Here is a 25,421-nt window from a genome sequence, read left to right as displayed (position 1 = left end):
GTATCATTGGTCTGGGTTAGGGTCAGTACCTGTATCATTGGTCTGTGTTAGGGTCAGGGTCAGTACCTGTATCATTGGTCTGGGTTAGGATCAGTACCTGTATCATTGGTCTGGATTAGGGTCAGTTAGTACCTGTATCATTGGTCTGAGTTAGGGTCAGTACCTATATCATTGGTCTGGGTTAGGGTCAGGGTCAGTACCTGAATCACTGGTCTGGGTTAGGGTCAGTACCTGTATCATTGGTCTGGGTTAGGGTCAGGGTCAGTACCTGTATCATTGGTCTGGGTCAGGGTCAGTACCTGTATCATTGGTCTGGGTTAGGGTCAGGGTCAGTACCTGTATCATTGGTCTGGGTCAGGGTCAGTACCTGTATAATTGGTCTGGGTCAGGGTCAGTACCTGTATAATTGGTCTGGGTTAGAGTCAGGGTCAGTACCTGTATCATTGGTGTGGGTTAGGGTCAGGGTCAGTACCTGTATCATTGGTCTGGGTTAGGGTCAGGGTCAGTACCTGTATCATTGGTCTGGGTTAGGGTCAGTACCTATATCATTGGTCTGGGTTAGGGTCAGGGTCTGTACCTGTATCATTGGTCTGGGTTAGGGTCAGTACCTGTATCATTGGTCTGGGTTAGGGTCAGTACCTGTATCATTGGTCTGGGTTAGGGTCAGTACCTGTATCATTGGTCTGGGTCAGGGTCAGTACCTGTATCATTGGTCTGGGTCAGGGTCAGTACCTGTATCATTGGTCTGGGTCAGGGTCAGTACCTGTATCATTGGTCTGGGTCAGGGTCAGTACCTGTATCATTGGTCTGGCTTAGAGTCAGGGTCAGTACCTGTATCATTGGTCTGGGTTAGGGTCAGGGTCAGTACCTGTATCATTGGTCTGGGTTAGGGTCAGGGTCAGTACCTGTATCATTGGTCTGGGTTAGGGTCAGGGTCAGTACCTGTATCATTGGTCTGGGTTAGGGTCAGTACCTGTATCATTGGTCTGGGTTAGGGTCAGGGTCAGTACCTGTATCATTGGTCTGGGTTAGGGTCAGTACCTGTATCACTGGTCTGGGTTAGGGTCAGGGTCAGTACCTGTATCATTGGTCTGGGTTAGGGTCAGGGTCAGTACCTGTATCATTGCTCTGGGTTAGGGTCAGTACCTGTATCATTGGTCTGGATTAGGGTCAGTACCTGTATCATTGGTCTGGATTAGGGTCAGTACCTGTATCATTGGTCTGGATTAGGGTCAGTACCTGTATCATTGGTCTGGGTCAGGGTCAGTACCTGTATCATTGGTCTGGGTTAGGGTCAGGGTCAGTACCTGTATCATTGGTCTGGGTTAGGGTCAGGGTCAGTACCTGTATCATTGGTCTGGGTCAGGGTCAGTACCTGTATCATTGGTCTGGGTTAGGGTCAGTACCTGTATAATTGGTCTGGGTCAGTACCTGTATCATTGGTCTCGGTTAGGGTCAGGGTCAGTGCCTGTATCATTGGTCTGGGTTAGGGTCAGTACCTGTATCATTGGTCTGGGTTAGGGTCAGGGTCAGTACCTGTATCATTGGTCTGGGTTAGGGTCAGGATCAGTACCTGTATCATTGGTCTGGGTTAGGGTCAGTACCTGTATCATTGGTCTGGGTTAGGGTCAGTACCTGTATCATTGGTCTGGGTTAGGGTCAGTACCTGTATCATTGGTCTGGGTCAGGGTCAGTACCTGTATCATTGGTCTGGGTCAGGGTCAGTACCTGTATCATTGGTCTAGGTTAGGGTCAGGGTCAGTACCTATATCATTGGTCTGGGTTAGGGTCAGGGTCAGTACCTATATCATTGGTCTGGGTTAGGGTCAGGGTCAGTACCTGTATCATTGGTCTGGGTTAGGGTCAGTACCTGTATCATTGGTCTAGGTTAGGGTCAGGGTCAGTACCTGTATCATTGGTCTGGGTCAGGGTCAGTACCTGTATAATTGGTCTGGGTTAGGGTCAGGGTCAGTACCTGTATAATTTGTCTGGGTTAGAGTCAGGGTCAGTACCTGTATCATTGGTGTGGGTTAGGGTCAGGGTCAGTACCTGTATCATTGGTCTGGGTTAGGGTCAGGGTCAGTACCTGTATCATTGGTCTGGGTTAGGGTCAGTACCTGTATCATTGGTCTGGGTTAGGGTCAGGGTCAGTACCTGTATCATTGGTCTGGGTTAGGGTCAGTACCTGTATCATTGGTCTTGTTTAGGGTCAGTACCTGTGTCATTGGTCTGGGTCAGGGTCAGTACCTGTATCATTGGTCTGGGTCAGGGTCAGTACCTGTATCATTGGTCTGGGTTAGGGTCAGTACCTGTATCATTGGTCTAGGTTAGGGTCAGGGTCAGTACCTGTATCATTGGTCTGGGTCAGGGTCAGTACCTGTATAATTGGTCTGGGTTAGGGTCAGGGTCAGTACCTGTATAATTTGTCTGGGTTAGAGTCAGGGTCAGTACCTGTATCATTGGTGTGGGTTAGGGTCAGGGTCAGTACCTGTATCATTGGTCTGGGTTAGGGTCAGGGTCAGTACCTGTATCATTGGTCTGGGTTAGGGTCAGTACCTATATCATTGGTCTGGGTTAGGGTCAGGGTCTGTACCTGTATCATTGGTCTGGGTTAGGGTCAGTACCTGTATCATTGGTCTTGGTTAGGGTCAGTACCTGTGTCATTGGTCTGGGTCAGGGTCAGTACCTGTATCATTGGTCTGGGTCAGGGTCAGTACCTGTATCATTGGTCTGGGTTAGGGTCAGTACCTGTATCATTGGTCTAGGTTAGGGTCAGGGTCAGTACCTGTATCACTGGTCTGGGTTAGGGTCAGTACCTGTATCGTTGGTCTGGGTTAGGGTCAGGGTCAGTACCTGTATCATTGGTCTGGGTTAGGGTCAGTACCTATATCATTGGTCTGGGTTAGGGTCAGGGTCAGTACCTGTATCATTGGTCTGAGTTAAGGTCAGTACCTGTATCATTGGTCTGGGTTAGGGTCAGGGTCAGTACCTGTATTATTGGTCTGGGCTAGGGTCAGTACCTGTATCATTGGTCTAGGTTAGGGTCAGGTTCAGTACCTGTATCATTGGTCTGGGTTAGGATCAGTACCTGTATCATTGGTCTGGATTAGGGTCAGTCAGTACCTGTATCATTGGTCTGGGTTAGGGTCAGTACCTATATCATTGGTCTGGGTTAGGGTCAGGGTCAGTACCTGTATCACTGGTCTGGGTTAGGGTCAGTACCTGTATCATTGGTCTGGGTTAGGGTCAGGGTCAGTACCTGTATCATTGGTCTGGGTTTGGGTCAGGGTCTGTACATGTATCATTGGTCTGGGTCTGGGTCAGTACCTGTATCATTGGTCTGGGTTAGGGTCAGGGTCAGTACTTGTATCATTGGTCTGGGTCAGGGTCAGTACCTGTATCATTGGTGTAGGTTAGGGTCAGGGTCAGTACCTGTATCATTGGTCTGGGTCAGGGTCAGTACCTGTATCATTGGTCTGGGTCAGGGTCAGTTCCTGAATCATTGGTCTGGGTTAGGGTCAGTACCTGTATCATTGGTCTGGGTTAGGGTCAGTACCTGTATCATTGGTCTAGGTTAGGGTCAGGGTCAGTACCTGTATCATTGGTCTGGGTTAGGGTGAGGGTCAGTACCTGTATCATTGGTCTGGGTTAGGGTCAGGGTCAGTACCTCTATCATTGGTCTGGGTTAGGGTCAGGGTCAGTACCTGTATAATTGGTCTTGGTTAGGGTCAGTACCTGTATCATTGGTCTGGGTTAGGGTCAGGGTCAGTACCTGTATAATTGGTCTTGGTTAGGGTCAGTACCTGTATCATTGGTCTAGGTTAGGGTCAGGGTCAGTACCTGTATCATTGGTCTGGGTTAGGGTCAGGGTCAGTATCTGTATCATTGGTCTGGGTTAGGGTCAGTACCTGTATCATTGGTCTGGGTTAGGGTCAGTACCTGTATCATTGGTCTGGGTCAGGGTCAGTACCTGTATCATTGGTCTGGGTTAGGGTCAGTACCTGTATCATTGGTCTAGGTTAGGGTCAGGGTCAGTACCTGTATCATTGGTCTGGGTTAGGGTCAGGGTCAGTACCTGTATCATTGGTCTGGGTTAGGGTCAGGGTCAGTACCTGTATCATTGGTCTGGGTCAGGGTCAGTATCATTGGTCTAGGTTAGGGTCAGGGTCAGTACCTGTATCATTGGTCTGGGTTAGGGTCAGTACCTGTATCATTGGTCTGGGTTAGGGTCAGTACCTGTATCATTGGTCTGGGTTAGGGTCAGTACCTGTATCATTGGTCTAGGTTAGGGTCAGGGTCAGTACCTGTATCATTGGTCTGGGTTAGGGTCAGGGTCAGTACCTGTATCATTGGTCTGGATTAGGGTCAGGGTCAGTACCTATATCATTGGTCTGGGTTAGGGTTAGGGTCAGTACCTGTATCATTGGTCTGGATTAGGGTCAGTACCTGTATCATTGGTCTGGGTTAGGGTCAGGGTCAGTACCTGTATCATTGGTCTGGGTTAGGGTCAGGGTCAGTACCTGTATCATTGGTCTGGGTTAGGGTCAGGGTCAGTACCTGTATCATTGGTCTGGGTTAGGGTCAGGGTCAGTACCTGTATCATTGGTCTGGGTTAGGGTCAGGGTCAGTACCTGTATCATTGGTCTGGGTTAGGGTCAGGGTCAGTACCTGTATCATTGGTCTGGGTTAGGGTCAGTACCTGTATCATTGGTCTCGGTTAGGGTCAGGGTCAGTGCCTGTATCATTGGTCTGGGTTAGGGTCAGTACCTGTATCATTGGTCTGTGTTAGGGTCAGGGTCAGTACCTGTATCATTGGTCTGGGTTAGGATCAGTACCTGTATCATTGGTCTGGATTAGGGTCAGTTAGTACCTGTATCATTGGTCTGAGTTAGGGTCAGTACCTATATCATTGGTCTGGGTTAGGGTCAGGGTCAGTACCTGAATCACTGGTCTGGGTTAGGGTCAGTACCTGTATCATTGGTCTGGGTTAGGGTCAGGGTCAGTACCTGTATCATTGGTCTGGGTCAGGGTCAGTACCTGTATCATTGGTCTGGGTTAGAGTCAGTACCTGTATCATTGGTCTGGGTTAGGGTCAGTACCTGTATCATTGGTCTGGGTCAGGGTCAGTACCTGTATAATTGGTCTGGGTCAGGGTCAGTACCTGTATAATTGGTCTGGGTTAGAGTCAGGGTCAGTACCTGTATCATTGGTGTGGGTTAGGGTCAGGGTCAGTACCTGTATCATTGGTCTGGGTTAGGGTCAGGGTCAGTACCTGTATCATTGGTCTGGGTTAGGGTCAGTACCTGTATCATTGGTCTGGGTTAGGGTCAGGGTCAGTACCTGTATCATTGGTCTGGGTTAGGGTCAGTACCTGTATCATTGGTCTGGGTTAGGGTCAGTACCTGTATCATTGGTCTGGGTCAGGGTCAGTACCTGTATCATTGGTCTGGGTCAGGGTCAGTACCTGTATCATTGGTCTGGGTCAGGGGTCAGTACCTGTATCATTGGTCTGGGTCAGGGTCAGTACCTGTATCATTGGTCTGGCTTAGAGTCAGGGTCAGTACCTGTATCATTGGTCTGGGTTAGGGTCAGGGTCAGTACCTGTATCATTGGTCTGGGTTAGGGTCAGGGTCAGTACCTGTATCATTGGTCTGGGTTAGGGTCAGGGTCAGTACCTGTATCATTGGTCTGGGTTAGGGTCAGTACCTGTATCATTGGTCTGGGTTAGGGTCAGGGTCAGTACCTGTATCATTGGTCTGGGTTAGGGTCAGTACCTGTATCACTGGTCTGGGTTAGGGTCAGGGTCAGTACCTGTATCATTGGTCTGGGTTAGGGTCAGGGTCAGTACCTGTATCATTGCTCTGGGTTTTGGTCAGTACCTGTATCATTGGTCTGGATTAGGGTCAGTACCTGTATCATTGGTCTGGATTAGGGTCAGTACCTGTATCATTGGTCTGGATTAGGGTCAGTACCTGTATCATTGGTCTGGGTCAGGGTCAGTACCTGTATCATTGGTCTGGGTTAGGGTCAGGGTCAGTACCTGTATCATTGGTCTGGGTTAGGGTCAGGGTCAGTACCTGTATCATTGGTCTGGGTCAGGGTCAGTACCTGTATCATTGGTCTGGGTTAGGGTCAGGGTCAGTACCTGTATCATTGGTCTGGGTTAGGGTCAGGGTCAGTACCTGTATCATTGGTCTGGGTCAGGGTCAGTACCTGTATCATTGGTCTGGGTTAGGGTCAGTACCTGTATAATTGGTCTGGGTCAGTACCTGTATCATTGGTCTCGGTTAGGGTCAGTGCCTGTATCATTGGTCTGGGTTAGGGTCAGTACCTGTATCATTGGTCTGGGTTAGGGTCAGGGTCAGTACCTGTATCATTGGTCTGGGTTAGGGTCAGGATCAGTACCTGTATCATTGGTCTGGGTTAGGGTCAGTACCTGTATCATTGGTCTGGGTTAGGGTCAGTACCTGTATCATTGGTCTGGGTTAGGGTCAGTACCTGTATCATTGGTCTAGGTTAGGGTCAGGGTCAGTACCTATATCATTGGTCTGGGTTAGGGTCAGTACCTGTATCATTGGTCTAGGTTAGGGTCAGGGTCAGTACCTGTATCACTGGTCTGGGTTAGGGTCAGTACCTGTATCATTGGTCTGGGTTAGGGTCAGGGTCAGTACCTGTATCATTGGTCTGGGTTAGGGTCAGTACCTGTATCATTGGTCTGGGTCAGGGTCAGTACCTGTATCATTGGTCTGGGTTAGGGTCAGTACCTGTATAATTGGTCTGGGTCAGTACCTGTATCATTGGTCTCGGTTAGGGTCAGGGTCAGTGCCTGTATCATTGGTCTGGGTTAGGGTCAGTACCTGTATCATTGGTCTGGGTTAGGGTCAGGGTCAGTACCTGTATCATTGGTCTGGGTTAGGGTCAGGGTCAGTACCTGTATCATTGGTCTGGGTTGTAGGGTCAGTACCTGTATCATTGGTCTGGGTTAGGGTCAGTACCTGTATCATTGGTCTGGGTTAGGGTCAGTACCTGTATCATTGGTCTGGGTCAGGGTCAGTACCTGTATCATTGGTCTGGGTCAGGGTCAGTACCTGTATCATTGGTCTAGGTTAGGGTCAGGGTCAGTACCTATATCATTGGTCTGGGTTAGGGTCAGTACCTGTATCATTGGTCTAGGTTAGGGTCAGGGTCAGTACCTGTATCACTGGTCTGGGTTAGGGTCAGTACCTGTATCGTTGGTCTGGGTTAGGGTCAGGGTCAGTACCTGTATCATTGGTCTGGGTTAGGGTCAGTACCTATATCATTGGTCTGGGTTAGGGTCAGGGTCAGTACCTGTATCATTGGTCTGAGTTAAGGTCAGTACCTGTATCATTGGTCTGGGTTAGGGTCAGGGTCAGTACCTGTATCATTGGTCTGGGCTAGGGTCAGTACCTGTATCATTGGTCTAGGTTAGGGTCAGGTTCAGTACCTGTATCATTGGTCTGGGTTAGGATCAGTACCTGTATCATTGGTCTGGATTAGGGTCAGTCAGTACCTGTATCATTGGTCTGGGTTAGGGTCAGTACCTGTATCATTGGTCTGGGTTAGGGTCAGGGTCAGTACCTGTATCACTGGTCTGGGTTAGGGTCAGTACCTGTATCATTGGTCTGGGTTAGGGTCAGGGTCAGTACCTGTATCATTGGTCTGGGTTTGGGTCAGGGTCTGTACATGTATCATTGGTCTGGGTCTGGGTCAGTACCTGTATCATTGGTCTGGGTTAGGGTCAGGGTCAGTACTTGTATCATTGGTCTGGGTCAGGGTCAGTACCTGTATCATTGGTGTAGGTTAGGGTCAGGGTCAGTACCTGTATCATTGGTCTGGGTCAGGGTCAGTACCTGTATCATTGGTCTGGGTCAGGGTCAGTTCCTGAATCATTGGTCTGGGTTAGGGTCAGTACCTGTATCATTGGTCTGGGTTAGGGTCAGTACCTGTATCATTGGTCTAGGTTAGGGTCAGGGTCAGTACCTGTATCATTGGTCTGGGTTAGGGTGAGGGTCAGTACCTGTATCATTGGTCTGGGTTAGGGTCAGGGTCAGTACCTATATCATTGGTCTGGGTTAGGGTCAGGGTCAGTACCTGTATAATTGGTCTTGGTTAGGGTCAGTACCTGTATCATTGGTCTGGGTTAGGGTCAGGGTCAGTACCTGTATCATTGGTCTTGGTTAGGGTCAGTACCTGTATCATTGGTCTAGGTTAGGGTCAGGGTCAGTACCTGTATCATTGGTCTGGGTTAGGGTCAGGGTCAGTATCTGTATCATTGGTCTGGGTTAGGGTCAGTACCTGTATCATTGGTCTGGGTTAGGGTCAGTACCTGTATCATTGGTCTGGGTCAGGGTCAGTACCTGTATCATTGGTCTGGGTTAGGGTCAGTACCTGTATCATTGGTCTAGGTTAGGGTCAGGGTCAGTACCTGTATCATTGGTCTGGGTTAGGGTCAGGGTCAGTACCTGTATCATTGGTCTGGGTTAGGGTCAGGGTCAGTACCTGTATCATTGGTCTGGGTCAGGGTCAGTATCATTGGTCTAGGTTAGGGTCAGGGTCAGTACCTGTATCATCGGTCTGGGTTAGGGTCAGTACCTGTATCATTGGTCTGGGTTAGGGTCAGTACCTGTATCATTGGTCTGGGTTAGGGTCAGTACCTGTATCATTGGTCTAGGTTAGGGTCAGGGTCAGTACCTGTATCATTGGTCTGGGTTAGGGTCAGGGTCAGTACCTGTATCATTGGTCTGGATTAGGGTCAGGGTCAGTACCTATATCATTGGTCTGGGTTAGGGTTAGGGTCAGTACCTGTATCATTGGTCTGGATTAGGGTCAGTACCTGTATCATTGGTCTGGGTTAGGGTCAGGGTCAGTACCTGTATCATTGGTCTGGGTTAGGGTCAGGGTCAGTACCTGTATCATTGGTCTGGGTTAGGGTCAGGGTCAGTACCTGTATCATTGGTCTGGGTTAGGGTCAGGGTCAGTACCTGTATCATTGGTCTGGGTTAGGGTCAGTACCTGTATCATTGGTCTGGGTTAGGGTCAGGGTCAGTACCTGTATCATTGGTCTGGGTTAGGGTCAGTACCTGTATCATTGGTCTCGGTTAGGGTCAGGGTCAGTGCCTGTATCATTGGTCTGGGTTAGGGTCAGTACCTGTATCATTGGTCTGTGTTAGGGTCAGGGTCAGTACCTGTATCATTGGTCTGGGTTAGGATCAGTACCTGTATCATTGGTCTGGATTAGGGTCAGTTAGTACCTGTATCATTGGTCTGGGTTAGGGTCAGTACCTGTATAATTGGTCTGGGTCAGTACCTGTATCATTGGTCTCGGTTAGGGTCAGGGTCAGTGCCTGTATCATTGGTCTGGGTTAGGGTCAGTACCTGTATCATTGGTCTGGGTTAGGGTCAGGGTCAGTACCTGTATCATTGGTCTGGGTTAGGGTCAGGGTCAGTACCTGTATCATTGGTCTGGGTTAGGGTCAGTACCTGTATCATTGGTCTGGGTTAGGGTCAGTACCTGTATCATTGGTCTGGGTTAGGGTCAGTACCTGTATCATTGGTCTGGGTCAGGGTCAGTACCTGTATCATTGGTCTGGGTCAGGGTCAGTACCTGTATCATTGGTCTAGGTTAGGGTCAGGGTCAGTACCTGTATCATTGGTCTGGGTTAGGGTCAGGGTCAGTACCTGTATCATTGGTCTGGGTTAGGGTCAGGGTCAGTACCTGTATCATTGGTCTGGGTTAGGGTCAGTACCTGTATCATTGGTCTAGGTTAGGGTCAGGGTCAGTACCTGTATCATTGGTCTGGGTCAGGGTCAGTACCTGTATAATTGGTCTGGGTTAGGGTCAGGGTCAGTACCTGTATAATTTGTCTGGGTTAGAGTCAGGGTCAGTACCTGTATCATTGGTGTGGGTTAGGGTCAGGGTCAGTACCTGTATCATTGGTCTGGGTTAGGGTCAGGGTCAGTACCTGTATCATTGGTCTGGGTTAGGGTCAGTACCTATATCATTGGTCTGGGTTAGGGTCAGGGTCTGTACCTGTATCATTGGTCTGGGTTAGGGTCAGTACCTGTGTCATTGGTCTGGGTCAGGGTCAGTACCTGTATCATTGGTCTGGGTCAGGGTCAGTACCTGTATCATTGGTCTGGGTTAGGGTCAGTACCTGTATCATTGGTCTAGGTTAGGGTCAGGGTCAGTACCTGTATCACTGGTCTGGGTTAGGGTCAGTACCTGTATCGTTGGTCTGGGTTAGGGTCAGGGTCAGTACCTGTATCATTGGTCTGGGTTAGGGTCAGTACCTATATCATTGGTCTGGGTTAGGGTCAGGGTCAGTACCTGTATCATTGGTCTGAGTTAAGGTCAGTACCTGTATCATTGGTCTGGGTTAGGGTCAGGGTCAGTACCTGTATCATTGGTCTGGGCTAGGGTCAGTACCTGTATCATTGGTCTGGGTTAGGGTCAGGTTCAGTACCTGTATCATTGGTCTGGGTTAGGGTCAGTACCTGTATCATTGGTCTGGATTAGGGTCAGTCAGTACCTGTATCATTGGTCTGGGTTAGGGTCAGTACCTATATCATTGGTCTGGGTTAGGGTCAGGGTCAGTACCTGTATCACTGGTCTGGGTTAGGGTCAGTACCTGTATCATTGGTCTGGGTTAGGGTCAGGGTCAGTACCTGTATCATTGGTCTGGGTTTGGGTCAGGGTCTGTACATGTATCATTGGTCTGGGTCTGGGTCAGTACCTGTATCATTGGTCTGGGTTAGGGTCAGGGTCAGTACTTGTATCATTGGTCTGGGTCAGGGTCAGTACCTGTATCATTGGTGTAGGTTAGGGTCAGGGTCAGTACCTGTATCATTGGTCTGGGTCAGGGTCAGTACCTGTATCATTGGTCTGGGTCAGGGTCAGTTCCTGAATCATTGGTCTGGGTTAGGGTCAGTACCTGTATCATTGGTCTGGGTTAGGGTCAGTACCTGTATCATTGGTCTAGGTTAGGGTCAGGGTCAGTACCTGTATCATTGGTCTGGGTTAGGGTCAGGGTCAGTACCTGTATCATTGGTCTGGGTTAGGGTCAGGGTCAGTACCTATATCATTGGTCTGGGTTAGGGTCAGGGTCAGTACCTGTATAATTGGTCTTGGTTAGGGTCAGTACCTGTATCATTGGTCTGGGTTAGGGTCAGGGTCAGTACCTGTATAATTGGTCTTGGTTAGGGTCAGTACCTGTATCATTGGTCTAGGTTAGGGTCAGGGTCAGTACCTGTATCATTGGTCTGGGTTAGGGTCAGGGTCAGTATCTGTATCATTGGTCTGGGTTAGGGTCAGTACCTGTATCATTGGTCTGGGTTAGGGTCAGTACCTGTATCATTGGTCTGGGTTAGGGTCAGTACCTGTATCATTGGTCTGGGTCAGGGTCAGTACCTGTATCATTGGTCTGGGTTAGGGTCAGTACCTGTATCATTGGTCTAGGTTAGGGTCAGGGTCAGTACCTGTATCATTGGTCTGGGTTAGGGTCAGGGTCAGTACCTGTATCATTGGTCTGGGTTAGGGTCAGGGTCAGTACCTGTATCATTGGTCTGGGTCAGGGTCAGTACCTGTATCATTGGTCTGGGTTAGGGTCAGTACCTGTATCATTGGTCTAGGTTAGGGTCAGGGTCAGTACCTGTATCACTGGTCTGGGTTAGGGTCAGTACCTGTATCGTTGGTCTGGGTTAGGGTCAGGGTCTGTACCTGTATCATTGGTCTGGGTCTGGGTCAGTACCTGTATCATTGGTCTGGGTTAGGGTCAGTACCTGTATCATTGGTCTTGGTTAGGGTCAGTACCTGTGTCATTGGTCTGGGTCAGGGTCAGTACCTGTATCATTGGTCTGGGTCAGGGTCAGTACCTGTATCATTGGTCTGGGTTAGGGTCAGTACCTGTATCATTGGTCTAGGTTAGGGTCAGGGTCAGTACCTGTATCACTGGTCTGGGTTAGGGTCAGTACCTGTATCGTTGGTCTGGGTTAGGGTCAGGGTCAGTACCTGTATCATTGGTCTGGGTTAGGGTCAGTACCTGTATCATTGGTCTGGGTTAGGGTCAGGGTCAGTACCTGTATCATTGGTCTGAGTTAAGGTCAGTACCTGTATCATTGGTCTGGGTTAGGGTCAGGGTCAGTACCTGTATCATTGGTCTGGGCTAGGGTCAGTACCTGTATCATTGGTCTAGGTTAGGGTCAGGTTCAGTACCTGTATCATTGGTCTGGGTTAGGATCAGTACCTGTATCATTGGTCTGGGTTAGGGTCAGTCAGTACCTGTATCATTGGTCTGGGTTAGGGTCAGTACCTATATCATTGGTCTGGGTTAGGGTCAGGGTCAGTACCTGTATCACTGGTCTGGGTTAGGGTCAGTACCTGTATCATTGGTCTGGGTTAGGGTCAGGGTCAGTACCTGTATCATTGGTCTGGGTTTGGGTCAGGGTCTGTACATGTATCATTGGTCTGGGTCTGGGTCAGTACCTGTATCATTGGTCTGGGTTAGGGTCAGGGTCAGTACTTGTATCATTGGTCTGGGGCAGGGTCAGTACCTGTATCATTGGTGTAGGTTAGGGTCAGGGTCAGTACCTGTATCATTGGTCTGGGTCAGGGTCAGTACCTGTATCATTGGTCTGGGTCAGGGTCAGTTCCTGAATCATTGGTCTGGGTTAGGGTCAGTACCTGTATCATTGGTCTGGGTTAGGGTCAGTACCTGTATCATTGGTCTAGGTTAGGGTCAGGGTCAGTACCTGTATCATTGGTCTGGGTTAGGGTCAGGGTCAGTACCTGTATCATTGGTCTGGGTTAGGGTCAGGGTCAGTACCTATATCATTGGTCTGGGTTAGGGTCAGGGTCAGTACCTGTATAATTGGTCTTGGTTAGGGTCAGTACCTGTATCATTGGTCTGGGTTAGGGTCAGGGTCAGTACCTGTATAATTGGTCTTGGTTAGGGTCAGTACCTGTATCATTGGTCTAGGTTAGGGTCAGGGTCAGTACCTGTATCATTGGTCTGGGTTAGGGTCAGGGTCAGTATCTGTATCATTGGTCTGGGTTAGGGTCAGTACCTGTATCATTGGTCTGGGTTAGGGTCAGTACCTGTATCATTGGTCTGGGTTAGGGTCAGTATCTGTATCATTGGTCTGGGTTAGGGTCAGTACCTGTATCATTGGTCTGGGTTAGGGTCAGTACCTGTATCATTGGTCTGGGTTAGGGTCAGTACCTGTATCATTGGTCTGGGTCAGGGTCAGTACCTGTATCATTGGTCTGGGTTAGGGTCAGTACCTGTATCATTGGTCTAGGTTAGGGTCAGGGTCAGTACCTGTATCATTGGTCTGGGTTAGGGTCAGGGTCAGTACCTGTATCATTGGTCTGGGTTAGGGTCAGGGTCAGTACCTGTATCATTGGTCTGGGTCAGGGTCAGTATCATTGGTCTAGGTTAGGGTCAGGGTCAGTACCTGTATCATTGGTCTGGGTTAGGGTCAGGGTCAGTACTTGTATCATTGGTCTGGGTCAGGGTCAGTACCTGTATCATTGGTCTGGGTTAGGGTCAGGGTCAGTACCTGTATAATTGGTCTGGGTTAGGGTCAGTACCTGTATCATTGGTCTCGGTTAGGGTCAGGGTCAGTGCCTGTATCATTGGTCTGGGTTAGGGTCAGGGTCAGTACCTGTATCATTGGTCTGGGTTAGGGTCAGGGTCAGTACCTGTATCATTGGTCTGCGTTAGGGTCAGTACCTATATCATTGGCCTGGGTTAGGGTCAGGGTCAGTACCTGTATCATTGGTCTGGGTTAGGGTCAGTACCTGTATCATTGGTCTGGGTTAGGGTCAGTACCTGTATCATTGGTCTGGGTCAGGGTCAGTACCTGTATCATTGGTCTGGGTCAGGGTCAGTACCTGTATCATTGGTCTGGGTTAGGGTCAGGGTCAGTGCCTGTATCATTGGTCTGGGTTAGGGTCAGGGTCAGTACCTGTATCATTGGTCTGGGTTAGGGTCAGGGTCAGTACCTGTATCATTGGTCTGGGTTAGGGTCAGTACCTGTATCATTGGTCTGGATTAGGGTCAGTACCTGTATCATTGGTCTGGGTTAGGGTCAGTACCTGTATCATTGGTCTGGGTCAGGGTCAGTACCTGTATCATTGGTCTGGGTCAGGGTCAGTACTTGTATCATTGGTCTGGGTTAGGGTCAGTACCTGTATCATTGGTCTAGGTTAGGGTCAGGGTCAGTACCTGTATCACTGGTCTGGGTTAGGGTCAGTACCTGTATCGTTGGTCTGGGTTAGGGTCAGGGTCTGTACCTGTATCATTGGTCTGGGTCTGGGTCAGTACCTGTATCATTGGTCTGGGTTAGGGTCAGGGTCAGTACCTGTATCATTGGTCTGGGTTAGGGTCAGGGTCAGTACCTGTATCATTGGTCTGGGTTAGGGTCAGTACCTGTATCATTGGTCTGGGTTAGGGTCAGTACCTGTATCATTGGTCTGGGTTAGGGTCAGTTAGTACCTGTATCATTGGTCTGAGTTAGGGTCAGTACCTATATCATTGGTCTGGGTTAGGGTCAGGGTCAGTACCTGAATCACTGGTCTGGGTTTAGGGTCAGTACCTGTATCATTGGTCTGGGTTAGGGTCAGGGTCTGTACCTGTATCATTGGTCTGGGTCTGGGTCAGTACCTGTGTCATTGGTCTGGGTTAGGGTCAGTACTTGTATCATTGGTCTGGGTCAGGGTCAGTACCTGTATCATTGGTCTGGGTTAGGGTCAGGGTCAGTACCTGTATAATTGGTCTGGGTTAGGGTCAGTACCTGTATCATTGGTCTCGGTTAGGGTCAGGGTCAGTGCCTGTATCATTGGTCTGGTTTAAGGTCAGGGTCAGTACCTGTATCATTGGTCTGGGTTAGGGTCAGGGTCAGTACCTGTATTATTGGTCTGCGTTAGGGTCAGTACCTATATCATTGGTCTGGGTTAGGGTCAGGGTCAGTACCTGTATCATTGGTCTGGGTTAGGGTCAGTACCTGTATCATTGGTCTGGGTCAGGGTCAGTACCTGTATCATTGGTCTGGGTCAGGGTCAGTACCTGTATCATTGGTCTGGGTTAGGGTCAGTACCTGTATCATTGGTCTAGGTTAGGGTCAGGGTCAGTACCTGTATCACTGGTCTGGGTTAGGGTCAGTACCTGTATCGTTGGTCTGGGTTAGGATCAGGGTCTGTACCTGTATCATTGGTCTGGGTCTGGGTCAGTACATGTATCATTGGTCTGGGTTAGGGTCAGTACCTGTATCATTGCTCTGGGTTAGGGTCAGTACCTGTATCATTGGTCTGGATTAGGGTCAGTACCTGTATCATTGGTCTGGATTAGGGTCAGTACCTGTATCATTGGTCTGGATTAGGGTCAGTACCTGTATCATTGGTCTGGGTCAGGGTCAGTACCTGTATCATTAGTCTGGGTTAGGGTCAGTACCTGTATCATTGGTCTGGGTTAGGGTCAGGGTCAGTACCTGTATCATTGGTCTGGGTTAGGGTCAGGGTCAGTACCTGTATCATTGGTCTGGGTCAGGGTCAGTACCTGTATCATTGGTCTGGGTTAGGTTCAGTACCTGTATAATTGGTCTGGGTCAGTACCTGTATCATTGGTCTCGGTTAGGGTCAGGGTCAGTGCCTGTATCATTGGTCTGGGTTAGGGTCAGTACCTGTATCATTGGTCTGGGTTAGGGTCAGGGTCAGTACCTGTATCATTGGTCTGGGTTAGGGTCAGGATCAGTACCTGTATCATTGGTCTGGGTTAGGGTCAGTACCTGTATCATTGGTCTGGGTTAGGGTCAGTACCTGTATCATTGGTCTGGGTTAGGGTCAGTACCTGTATCATTGGTCTGGGTCAGGGTCAGTACCTGTATCATTGGTCTGGGTCAGGGTCAGTACCTGTATCATTGGTCTAGGTTAGGGTCAGGGTCAGTACCTATATCATTGGTCTGGGTTAGGGTCAGTACCTATATCATTGGTCTGGGTTAGGGTCAGGGTCAGTACCTGTATCATTGGTCTGGGTTAGGGTCAGTACCTATATCATTGGTCTGGGTTAGGGTCAGTACCTGTATCATTGGTCTGGGTTAGGGTCAGTACCTGTATCATTGGTCTAGGTTAGGGTCAGGGTCAGTACCTGTATCATTGGTCTGGGTCAGGGTCAGTACCTGTATAATTGGTCTGGGTTAGGGTCAGGGTCAGTACCTGTATAATTTGTCTGGGTTAGAGTCAGGGTCAGTACCTGTATCATTGGTGTGGGTTAGGGTCAGGGTCAGTACCTGTATCATTGGTCTGGGTTAGGGTCAGGGTCAGTACCTGTATCATTGGTCTGGGTTAGGGTCAGTACCTATATCATTGGTCTGGGTTAGGGTCAGGGTCTGTACCTGTATCATTGGTCTGGGTTAGGGTCAGTACCTGTATCATTGGTCTTGGTTAGGGTCAGTACCTGTGTCATTGGTCTGGGTCAGGGTCAGTACCTGTATCATTGGTCTGGGTCAGGGTCAGTACCTGTATCATTGGTCTGGGTTAGGGTCAGTACCTGTATCATTGGTCTAGGTTAGGGTCAGGGTCAGTACCTGTATCACTGGTCTGGGTTAGGGTCAGTACCTGTATCGTTGGTCTGGGTTAGGGTCAGGGTCAGTACCTGTATCATTGGTCTGGGTTAGGGTCAGTACCTATATCATTGGTCTGGGTTAGGGTCAGTACCTGTATCATTGGTCTGAGTTAAGGTCAGTACCTGTATCATTGGTCTGGGTTAGGGTCAGGGTCAGTACCTGTATCATTGGTCTGGGCTAGGGTCAGTACCTGTATCATTGGTCTAGGTTAGGGTCAGGTTCAGTACCTGTATCATTGGTCTGGGTTAGGATCAGTACCTGTATCATTGGTCTGGATTAGGGTCAGTCAGTACCTGTATCATTGGTCTGGGTTAGGGTCAGTACCTATATCATTGGTCTGGGTTAGGGTCAGGGTCAGTACCTGTATCACTGGTCTGGGTTAGGGTCAGTACCTGTATCATTGGTCTGGGTTAGGGTCAGGGTCAGTACCTGTATCATTGGTCTGGGTTAGGGTCAGGGTCTGTACATGTATCATTGGTCTGGGTCTGGGTCAGTACCTGTATCATTGGTCTGGGTTAGGGTCAGGGTCAGTACTTGTATCATTGGTCTGGGTCAGGGTCAGTACCTGTATCATTGGTGTAGGTTAGGGTCAGGGTCAGTACCTGTATCATTGGTCTGGGTCAGGGTCAGTACCTGTATCATTGGTCTGGGTCAGGGTCAGTTCCTGAATCATTGGTCTGGGTTAGGGTCAGTACCTGTATCATTGGTCTGGGTTAGGGTCAGTACCTGTATCATTGGTCTAGGTTAGGGTCAGGGTCAGTACCTGTATCATTGGTCTGGGTTAGGGTCAGGGTCAGTACCTGTATCATTGGTCTGGGTTAGGGTCAGGGTCAGTACCTATATCATTGGTCTGGGTTAGGGTCAGGGTCAGTACCTGTATAATTGGTCTTGGTTAGGGTCAGTACCTGTATCATTGGTCTGGGTTAGGGTCAGGGTCAGTACCTGTATAATTGGTCTTGGTTAGGGTCAGTACCTGTATCATTGGTCTAGGTTAGGGTCAGGGTCAGTACCTGTATCATTGGTCTGGGTTAGGGTCAGGGTCAGTATCTGTATCATTGGTCTGGGTTAGGGTCAGTACCTGTATCATTGGTCTGGGTTAGGGTCAGTACCTGTATCATTGGTCTGGGTTAGGGTCAGTACCTGTATCATTGGTCTGGGTCAGGACCTGTATCATTGGTCTGGGTTAGGGTCAGTACCTGTATCATTGGTCTAGGTTAGGGTCAGTACCTGTATCATTGGTCTGGGTTAGGGTCAGGGTCAGTACCTGTATCATTGGTCTGGGTTAGGGTCAGGGTCAGTACCTGTATCATTGGTCTGGGTCAGGGTCAGTATCATTGGTCTAGGTTAGGGTCAGGGTCAGTACCTGTATCATCGGTCTGGGTTAGGGTCAGGGTCAGTACCTGTATCATTGGTCTGGGTTAGGGTCAGTGTCAGTACCTATATCATTGGTCTGGGTTAGGGTCAGTACCTGTATCATTGGTCTAGGTTAGGGTCAGGGTCAGTACCTGTATCATTGGTCTGGGTTAGGGTCAGGGTCAGTACCTGTATCATTGGTCTGGATTAGGGTCAGGGTCAGTACCTATATCATTGGTCTGGGTTAGGGTTAGGGTCAGTACCTGTATCATTGGTCTGGATTAGGGTCAGTACCTGTATCATTGGTCTGGGTTAGGGTCAGGGTCAGTACCTGTATCATTGGTCTGGGTTAGGGTCAGGGTCAGTACCTGTATCATTGGTCTGGGTTAGGGTCAGGGTCAGTACCTGTATCATTGGTCTGGGTTAGGGTCAGGGTCAGTACCTGTATCATTGGTCTGGGTTAGGGTCAGTACCTGTATCATTGGTCTGGGTTAGGGTCAGGGTCAGTACCTGTATCATTGGTCTGGGTTAGGGTCAGTACCTGTATCATTGGTCTCGGTTAGGGTCAGGGTCAGTGCCTGTATCATTGGTCTGGGTTAGGGTCAGTACCTGTATCATTGGTCTGTGTTAGGGTCAGGGTCAGTACCTGTATCATTGGTCTGGGTTAGGATCAGTACCTGTATCATTGGTCTGGATTAGGGTCAGTTAGTACCTGTATCATTGGTCTGAGTTAGGGTCAGTACCTATATCATTGGTCTGGGTTAGGGTCAGGGTCAGTACCTGAATCACTGGTCTGGGTTAGGGTCAGTACCTGTATCATTGGTCTGGGTTAGGGTCAGGGTCTGTACCTGTATCATTGGTCTGGGTCTGGGTCAGTACCTGTATCATTGGTCTGGGTTAGGGTCAGGGTCAGTACTTGTATCATTGGTCTGGGTCAGGGTCAGTACCTGTATCATTGGTCTGGGTTAGGGTCAGGGTCAGTACCTGTATAATTGGTCTGGGTTAGGGTCAGTACCTGTATCATTGGTCTCGGTTAGGGTCAGGGTCAGTGCCTGTATCATTGGTCTGGGTTAGGGTCAGGGTCAGTACCTGTATCATTGGTCTGGGTTAGGGTCAGGGTCAGTACCTGTATCATTGGTCTGCGTTAGGGTCAGTACCTATATCATTGGCCTGGGTTAGGGTCAAGGTCAGTACCTGTATCATTGGTCTGGGTTAGGGTCAGTACCTGTATCATTGGTCTGGGTTAGGGTCAGTACCTGTATCATTGGTCTGGGTCAGGGTCAGTACCTGTATCATTGGTCTGGGTCAGGGTCAGTACCTGTATCATTGGTCTGGGTTAGGGTCAGGGTCAGTGCCTGTATCATTGGTCTGGGTTAGGGTCAGGGTCAGTACCTGTATCATTGGTCTGGGTTAGGGTCAGGGTCAGTACCTGTATCATTGGTCTGGGTTAGGGTCAGTACCTGTATCATTGGTCTGGATTAGGGTCAGTACCTGTATCATTGGTCTGGGTTAGGGTCAGTACCTGTATCATTGGTCTGGGTCAGGGTCAGTACCTGTATCATTGGTCTGGGTCAGGGTCAGTACCTGTATCATTGGTCTGGGTTAGGGTCAGTACCTGTATCATTGGTCTAGGTTAGGGTCAGGGTCAGTACCTGTATCACTGGTCTGGGTTAGGGTCAGTACCTGTATCGTTGGTCTGGGTTAGGGTCAGGGTCTGTACCTGTATCATTGGTCTGGGTCTGGGTCAGTACCTGTATCATTGGTCTGGGTTAGGGTCAGGGTCAGTACCTGTATCATTGGTCTGGGTTAGGGTCAGGGTCAGTACCTGTATCATTGGTCTGGGTTAGGGTCAGTACCTGTATCATTGGTCTGGATTAGGGTCAGTACCTGTATCATTGGTCTGGGTTAGGGTCAGTTAGTACCTGTATCATTGGTCTGAGTTAGGGTCAGTACCTATATCATTGGTCTGGGTTAGGGTCAGGGTCAGTACCTGAATCACTGGTCTGGGTTAGGGTCAGTACCTGTATCATTGGTCTGGGTTAGGGTCAGGGTCTGTACCTGTATCATTGGTCTGGGTCTGGGTCAGTACCTGTGTCATTGGTCTGGGTTAGGGTCAGTACTTGTATCATTGGTCTGGGTCAGGGTCAGTACCTGTATCATTGGTCTGGGTTAGGGTCAGGGTCAGTACCTGTATAATTGGTCTGGGTTAGGGTCAGTACCTGTATCATTGGTCTCGGTTAGGGTTAGGGTCAGTACCTGTATCATTGGTCTGGGTCAGGGTCAGTACCTATATCATTGGCCTGGGTTAGGGTCAGGGTCAGTACCTGTATCATTGGTCTGGGTTAGGGTCAGTACCTGTATCATTGGTCTGGGTTAGGGTCAGTACCTGTATCATTGGTCTGGGTCAGGGTCAGTACCTGTATCATTGGTCTGGGTCAGGGTCAGTACCTGTATCATTGGTCTGGGTTAGGGTCAGGGTCAGTGCCTGTATCATTGGTCTGGGTTAGGGTCAGTACCTGTATCATTGGTCTGGGTTAGGGTCAGGGTCAGTACCTGTATCATTGGTCTGGGTTAGGGTCAGTACCTGTATCATTGGTCTGGATTAGGGTCAGTACCTGTATCATTGGTCTGGGTTAGGGTCAGTACCTGTATCATTGGTCTGGGTCAGGGTCAGTACCTGTATCATTGGTCTGGGTCAGGGTCAGTACCTGTATCATTGGTCTGGGTTAGGGTCAGTACCTGTATCATTGGTCTAGGTTAGGGTCAGGGTCAGTACCTGTATCACTGGTCTGGGTTAGGGTCAGTACCTGTATCGTTGGTCTGGGTTAGGGTCAGGGTCTGTACCTGTATCATTGGTCTGGGTCTGGGTCAGTACCTGTATCATTGGTCTGGGTTAGGGTCAGGGTCAGTACCTGTATCATTGGTCTGGGTTAGGGTCAGGGTCAGTACCTGTATCATTGGTCTGGGTTAGGGTCAGTACCTGTATCATTGGTCTGGATTAGGGTCAGTACCTGTATCATTGGTCTGGGTTAGGGTCAGTTAGTACCTGTATCATTGGTCTGAGTTAGGGTCAGTACCTATATCATTGGTCTGGGTTAGGGTCAGGGTCAGTACCTGAATCACTGGTCTGGGTTAGGGTCAGTACCTGTATCATTGGTCTGGGTTAGGGTCAGGGTCTGTACCTGTATCATTGGTCTGGGTCTGGGTCAGTACCTGTGTCATTGGTCTGGGTTAGGGTCAGTACTTGTATCATTGGTCTGGGTCAGGGTCAGTACCTGTATCATTGGTCTGGGTTAGGGTCAGGGTCAGTACCTGTATAATTGGTCTGGGTTAGGGTCAGTACCTGTATCATTGGTCTCGGTTAGGGTCAGGGTCAGTGCCTGTATCATTGGTCTGGGTTAAGGTCAGGGTCAGTACCTGTATCATTGGTCTGGGTTAGGGTCAGGGTCAGTACCTGTATCATTGGTCTGCGTTAGGGTCAGTACCTATATCATTGGTCTGGGTTAGGGTCAGGGTCAGTACCTGTATCATTGGTCTGGGTTAGGGTCAGTACCTGTATCATTGGTCTGGGTCAGGGTCAGTACCTGTATCATTGGTCTGGGTCAGGGTCAGTACCTGTATCATTGGTCTGGGTTAGGGTCAGTACCTGTATCATTGGTCTAGGTTAGGGTCAGGGTCAGTACCTGTATCACTGGTCTGGGTTAGGGTCAGTACTTGTATCGTTGGTCTGGGTTAGGATCAGGGTCTGTACCTGTATCATTGGTCTGGGTCTGGGTCAGTACCTGTATCATTGGTCTGGGTTAGGGTCAGTACCTGTATCATTGGTCTGGGTTAGGGTCAGGGTCAGTACCTGTATCATTGGTCTGGGTTAGGGTCAGTACCTATATCATTGGTCTGGGTTAGGGTCAGGGTCAGTACCTGTATCATTGGTCTGGGTTAAGGTCAGTACCTGTATCATTGGTCTGGGTTAGGGTCAGGGTCAGTACCTGTATCATTGGTCTGGGTTAGGGTCAGGGTCAGTACCTGTATCATTGGTCTGGGTCAGGGTCAGTATCATTGGTCTGGTTTAGGGTCAGTACCTGTATCATTGGTCTAGGTTAGGGTCAGGGTCAGTACCTGTATCATCGGTCTGGGTTAGGGTCAGGGTCAGTACCTGTATCATTGGTCTGGGTTAGGGTCAGTGTCAGTACCTATATCATTGGTCTAGGTTAGGGTCAGGGTCAGTACCTGTATCATTGGTCTGGGTTAGGCTCAGGGTCAGTACCTGTATCATTGGTCTGGGTTAGGCTCAGGGTCAGTACCTGTATCATTGGTCTGGATTAGGGTCAGGGTCAGTACCTATATCATTGGTCTGGGTTAGGGTTAGGGTCAGTACCTGTATCATTGGTCTGGATTAGGGTCAGTCAGTACCTGTATCATTGGTCTGGGTTAGGGTCAGTACCTGTATCATTGGTCTGGGTTAGGGTCAGGGTCAGTACCTGTATCATTGGTCTGGGTCAGGGTCAGTACCTGTATCTTGCACTCTGCCTCCACCAGTTGTAGTTTGGTCTGGGCCAGTTCCAGCTCCATCTCTCTGAGCTGGTTCTTCAGACCCTCCTTCTCCTCGTCGGTCTCTTCCTCGCTGCCCTCCATCTTCTTCACTGCCTTTAGACGACCCTCCTTGTTGAAGAGGACAGAGCACTTCTCACAGCCCTCCACCTTCAGCTGGGGGAGAGAGACACATCATAAACCATGTTAGAACATTACATCTCTAACCCTAACCTTCTCATTAGAGATGACCCTACATGTTAAGGAGAATACTGTACTTCTCACAGCCTTCCACGGGTTAGACCAAGTCACAGGTTATACCACTACACTATATAAATCAGGTACAGGTTATACCACTACACTATATAAACCAGGTACAGGTTATACCACTACACTATATAAACCAGGTACAGGTTATTCCACTACACTATATAAACCAGGTACAGGTTATTCCATTACACTATATAAACCAGGTACAGGTTACAACAATACACTATATAAAAACAGGTACAGGTTATTCCACTACACTATATAAATCAGGTACAGGTTATTCCACTACACTATATATAAATCAGGTACAGGTTATTCCACTACACTATATAAACCAGGTACAGGTTATTCCACTACACTATATAAACCAGGTACAGGTTGTTCCATTGCACTATATAAACCAGGTACAGGTTATTCCACTACACTATATAAACCAGGTACAGGTTACAACACTACACTATATAAAAACAGGTACAGGTTATTCCAGTACACTATATAAAACAGGTACAGGTTATTCCACTACACTATATAAACCAGGTACAGGTTATTCCACTACACTATGTAAACCAGGTACAGGTTATTCCACTACACTATATAAACCAGGTACAGGTTATACCACTACACTATATAAAACAGGAACAGATTATTCCACTACACTATATAAACCAGGTACATGTTATTCCACTACACTATATAAACCAGGTACAGGTTATTCAACTACACTATATAAACCAGGTACAGGTTATTCCACTACACTATATAAAGCAGGTACAGGTTATTCCACTACACTACACCACATAAAATCAGGTACAGGTTATTCCACTACACTAATAAATCGGGTACAGGTTATTACACTACACTATATAAACCAGGTACAGGTTATTCCACTACACTATATAAAACAGGTACAGGTTATTCCACTACACTATATAAACCAGGTACAGGTTATTCCACTACACTATACAAACCAGGTACAGGTTATACCACTACACTATATAAACCAGGTACAGGTTATTCCACTACACTATATAAACCAGGTACAGGTTATTCCACTACACTATATAAACCAGGTACATGTTATACCACTACACTATATAAAACAGGTACAGGTTATTCCACTACAGTATATAAACCAGGTACAGGTTATACCACTACACTATATAAACCAGGTACATGTTATACCACTACACTATATAAATAAGGTACATGTTATACCACTACACTATATAAATCAGGTACAGGTTATACCACTACACTATATAAACCAGGTACAGGTTATTCCACTACACTATATAAACCAGGTACAGGTTATTGCACTACACTATATAAATCAGGTACAGGTTATACCACTACATTACATAAACCAGGTACATGTTATACCACCACACTATATAAACCAGGTACAGGTTATACCACTACACTATATAAATCAGGTACAGGTTATTCCACTACACTACACCACATAAAATCAGGTACAGGTTATTCCACTACACTATATAAATCGGGTACAGGTTATTACACTACACTATATAAACCAGGTACATGTTATACCACTACACTATATAAACCAGGTACAGGTTATACCACTACACTATATAAATCAGGTACAGGTTATTCCACTACACTACACCACATAAAATCAGGTACAGGTTATACCACTACACTATATAAATCAGGTACAGGTTATTCCACTACACTATATAAACCAGGTACAGGTTATTCCACTACACTATATAAATCAGGTACAGGTTATTCCACTACACTATATAAACCAGGTACAGGTTATTCCACTACATAAAACAGGTACAGGTTATTCCACTACATAAAACAGGTACAGGTTATACCACTACACTATATAAACCAGGTACAGGTTATTCCACTACACTATATAAACCAGGTACATGTTATACCACTACACTATATAAAACAGGTACAGGTTATTCCACTACACTATATAAACCACGTACAGGTTATACCACTACACTATATAAAACAGGTACAGGTTATTCCACTACACTATATAAAACAGGTACAGGTTATACCACTACACTATATAAAACAGGTACAGGTTATTCCACTACACTATATAAACCAGGTACAGGTTATTCCACTACACTATATAAATCAGGTACAGGTTATTCCACTACACTATATAAACCAGGTACAGGTTATTCCACTACATAAAACAGGTACAGGTTATTCCACTACATAAAACAGGTACAGGTTATACCACTACACTATATAAACCAGGTACAGGTTATTCCACTACACTATATAAACCAGGTACATGTTATACCACTACACTATATAAAACAGGTACAGGTTATACCACTACACTATATAAACCAGGTACAGGTTATACCACTGCACTATATAAACCAGGTACAGGTTATATCACTACACTATATAAATCAGGTACAGGTTATTCCACTACACTACACCACATAAAATCAGGTACAGGTTATACCACTACACTATATAAATCAGGTACAGGTTATTCCACTACACTATATAAACCAGGTACAGGTTATTCCACTACACTATATAAAACAGGTACAGGTTATACCACTACACTATATAAAACAGGTACAGGTTATTCCACTACACTATATAAACCAGGTACATGTTAT

At 48.0% G+C, this 25,421-nt stretch overlaps 1 protein-coding gene across 8 annotated transcripts in view; it reads right to left on the bottom strand.

Moving 5' to 3' along the window:
* LOC106568376 (rab GTPase-activating protein 1) overlaps positions 1–25,421 on the bottom strand; it is a 289,542-nt gene that overhangs the window by 8,593 nt on the left and 255,528 nt on the right. For all 8 annotated transcript variants that reach the window (XM_045692525.1, XM_045692527.1, XM_045692524.1 and 5 more), the window contains one exon: positions 22,504–22,698. In XM_045692525.1, the coding sequence (XP_045548481.1) occupies positions 22,504–22,698 (195 nt within the window). The remainder of the gene's footprint in view (positions 1–22,503; positions 22,699–25,421) is intronic.

The sequence above is a fragment of the Salmo salar genome, chromosome ssa13 (genome assembly GCF_905237065.1).
Source record: "Salmo salar chromosome ssa13, Ssal_v3.1, whole genome shotgun sequence".
Lineage (NCBI taxonomy): Eukaryota > Metazoa > Chordata > Actinopteri > Salmoniformes > Salmonidae > Salmo > Salmo salar.
This window is presented reverse-complemented; position numbering and strand designations above follow the sequence as displayed.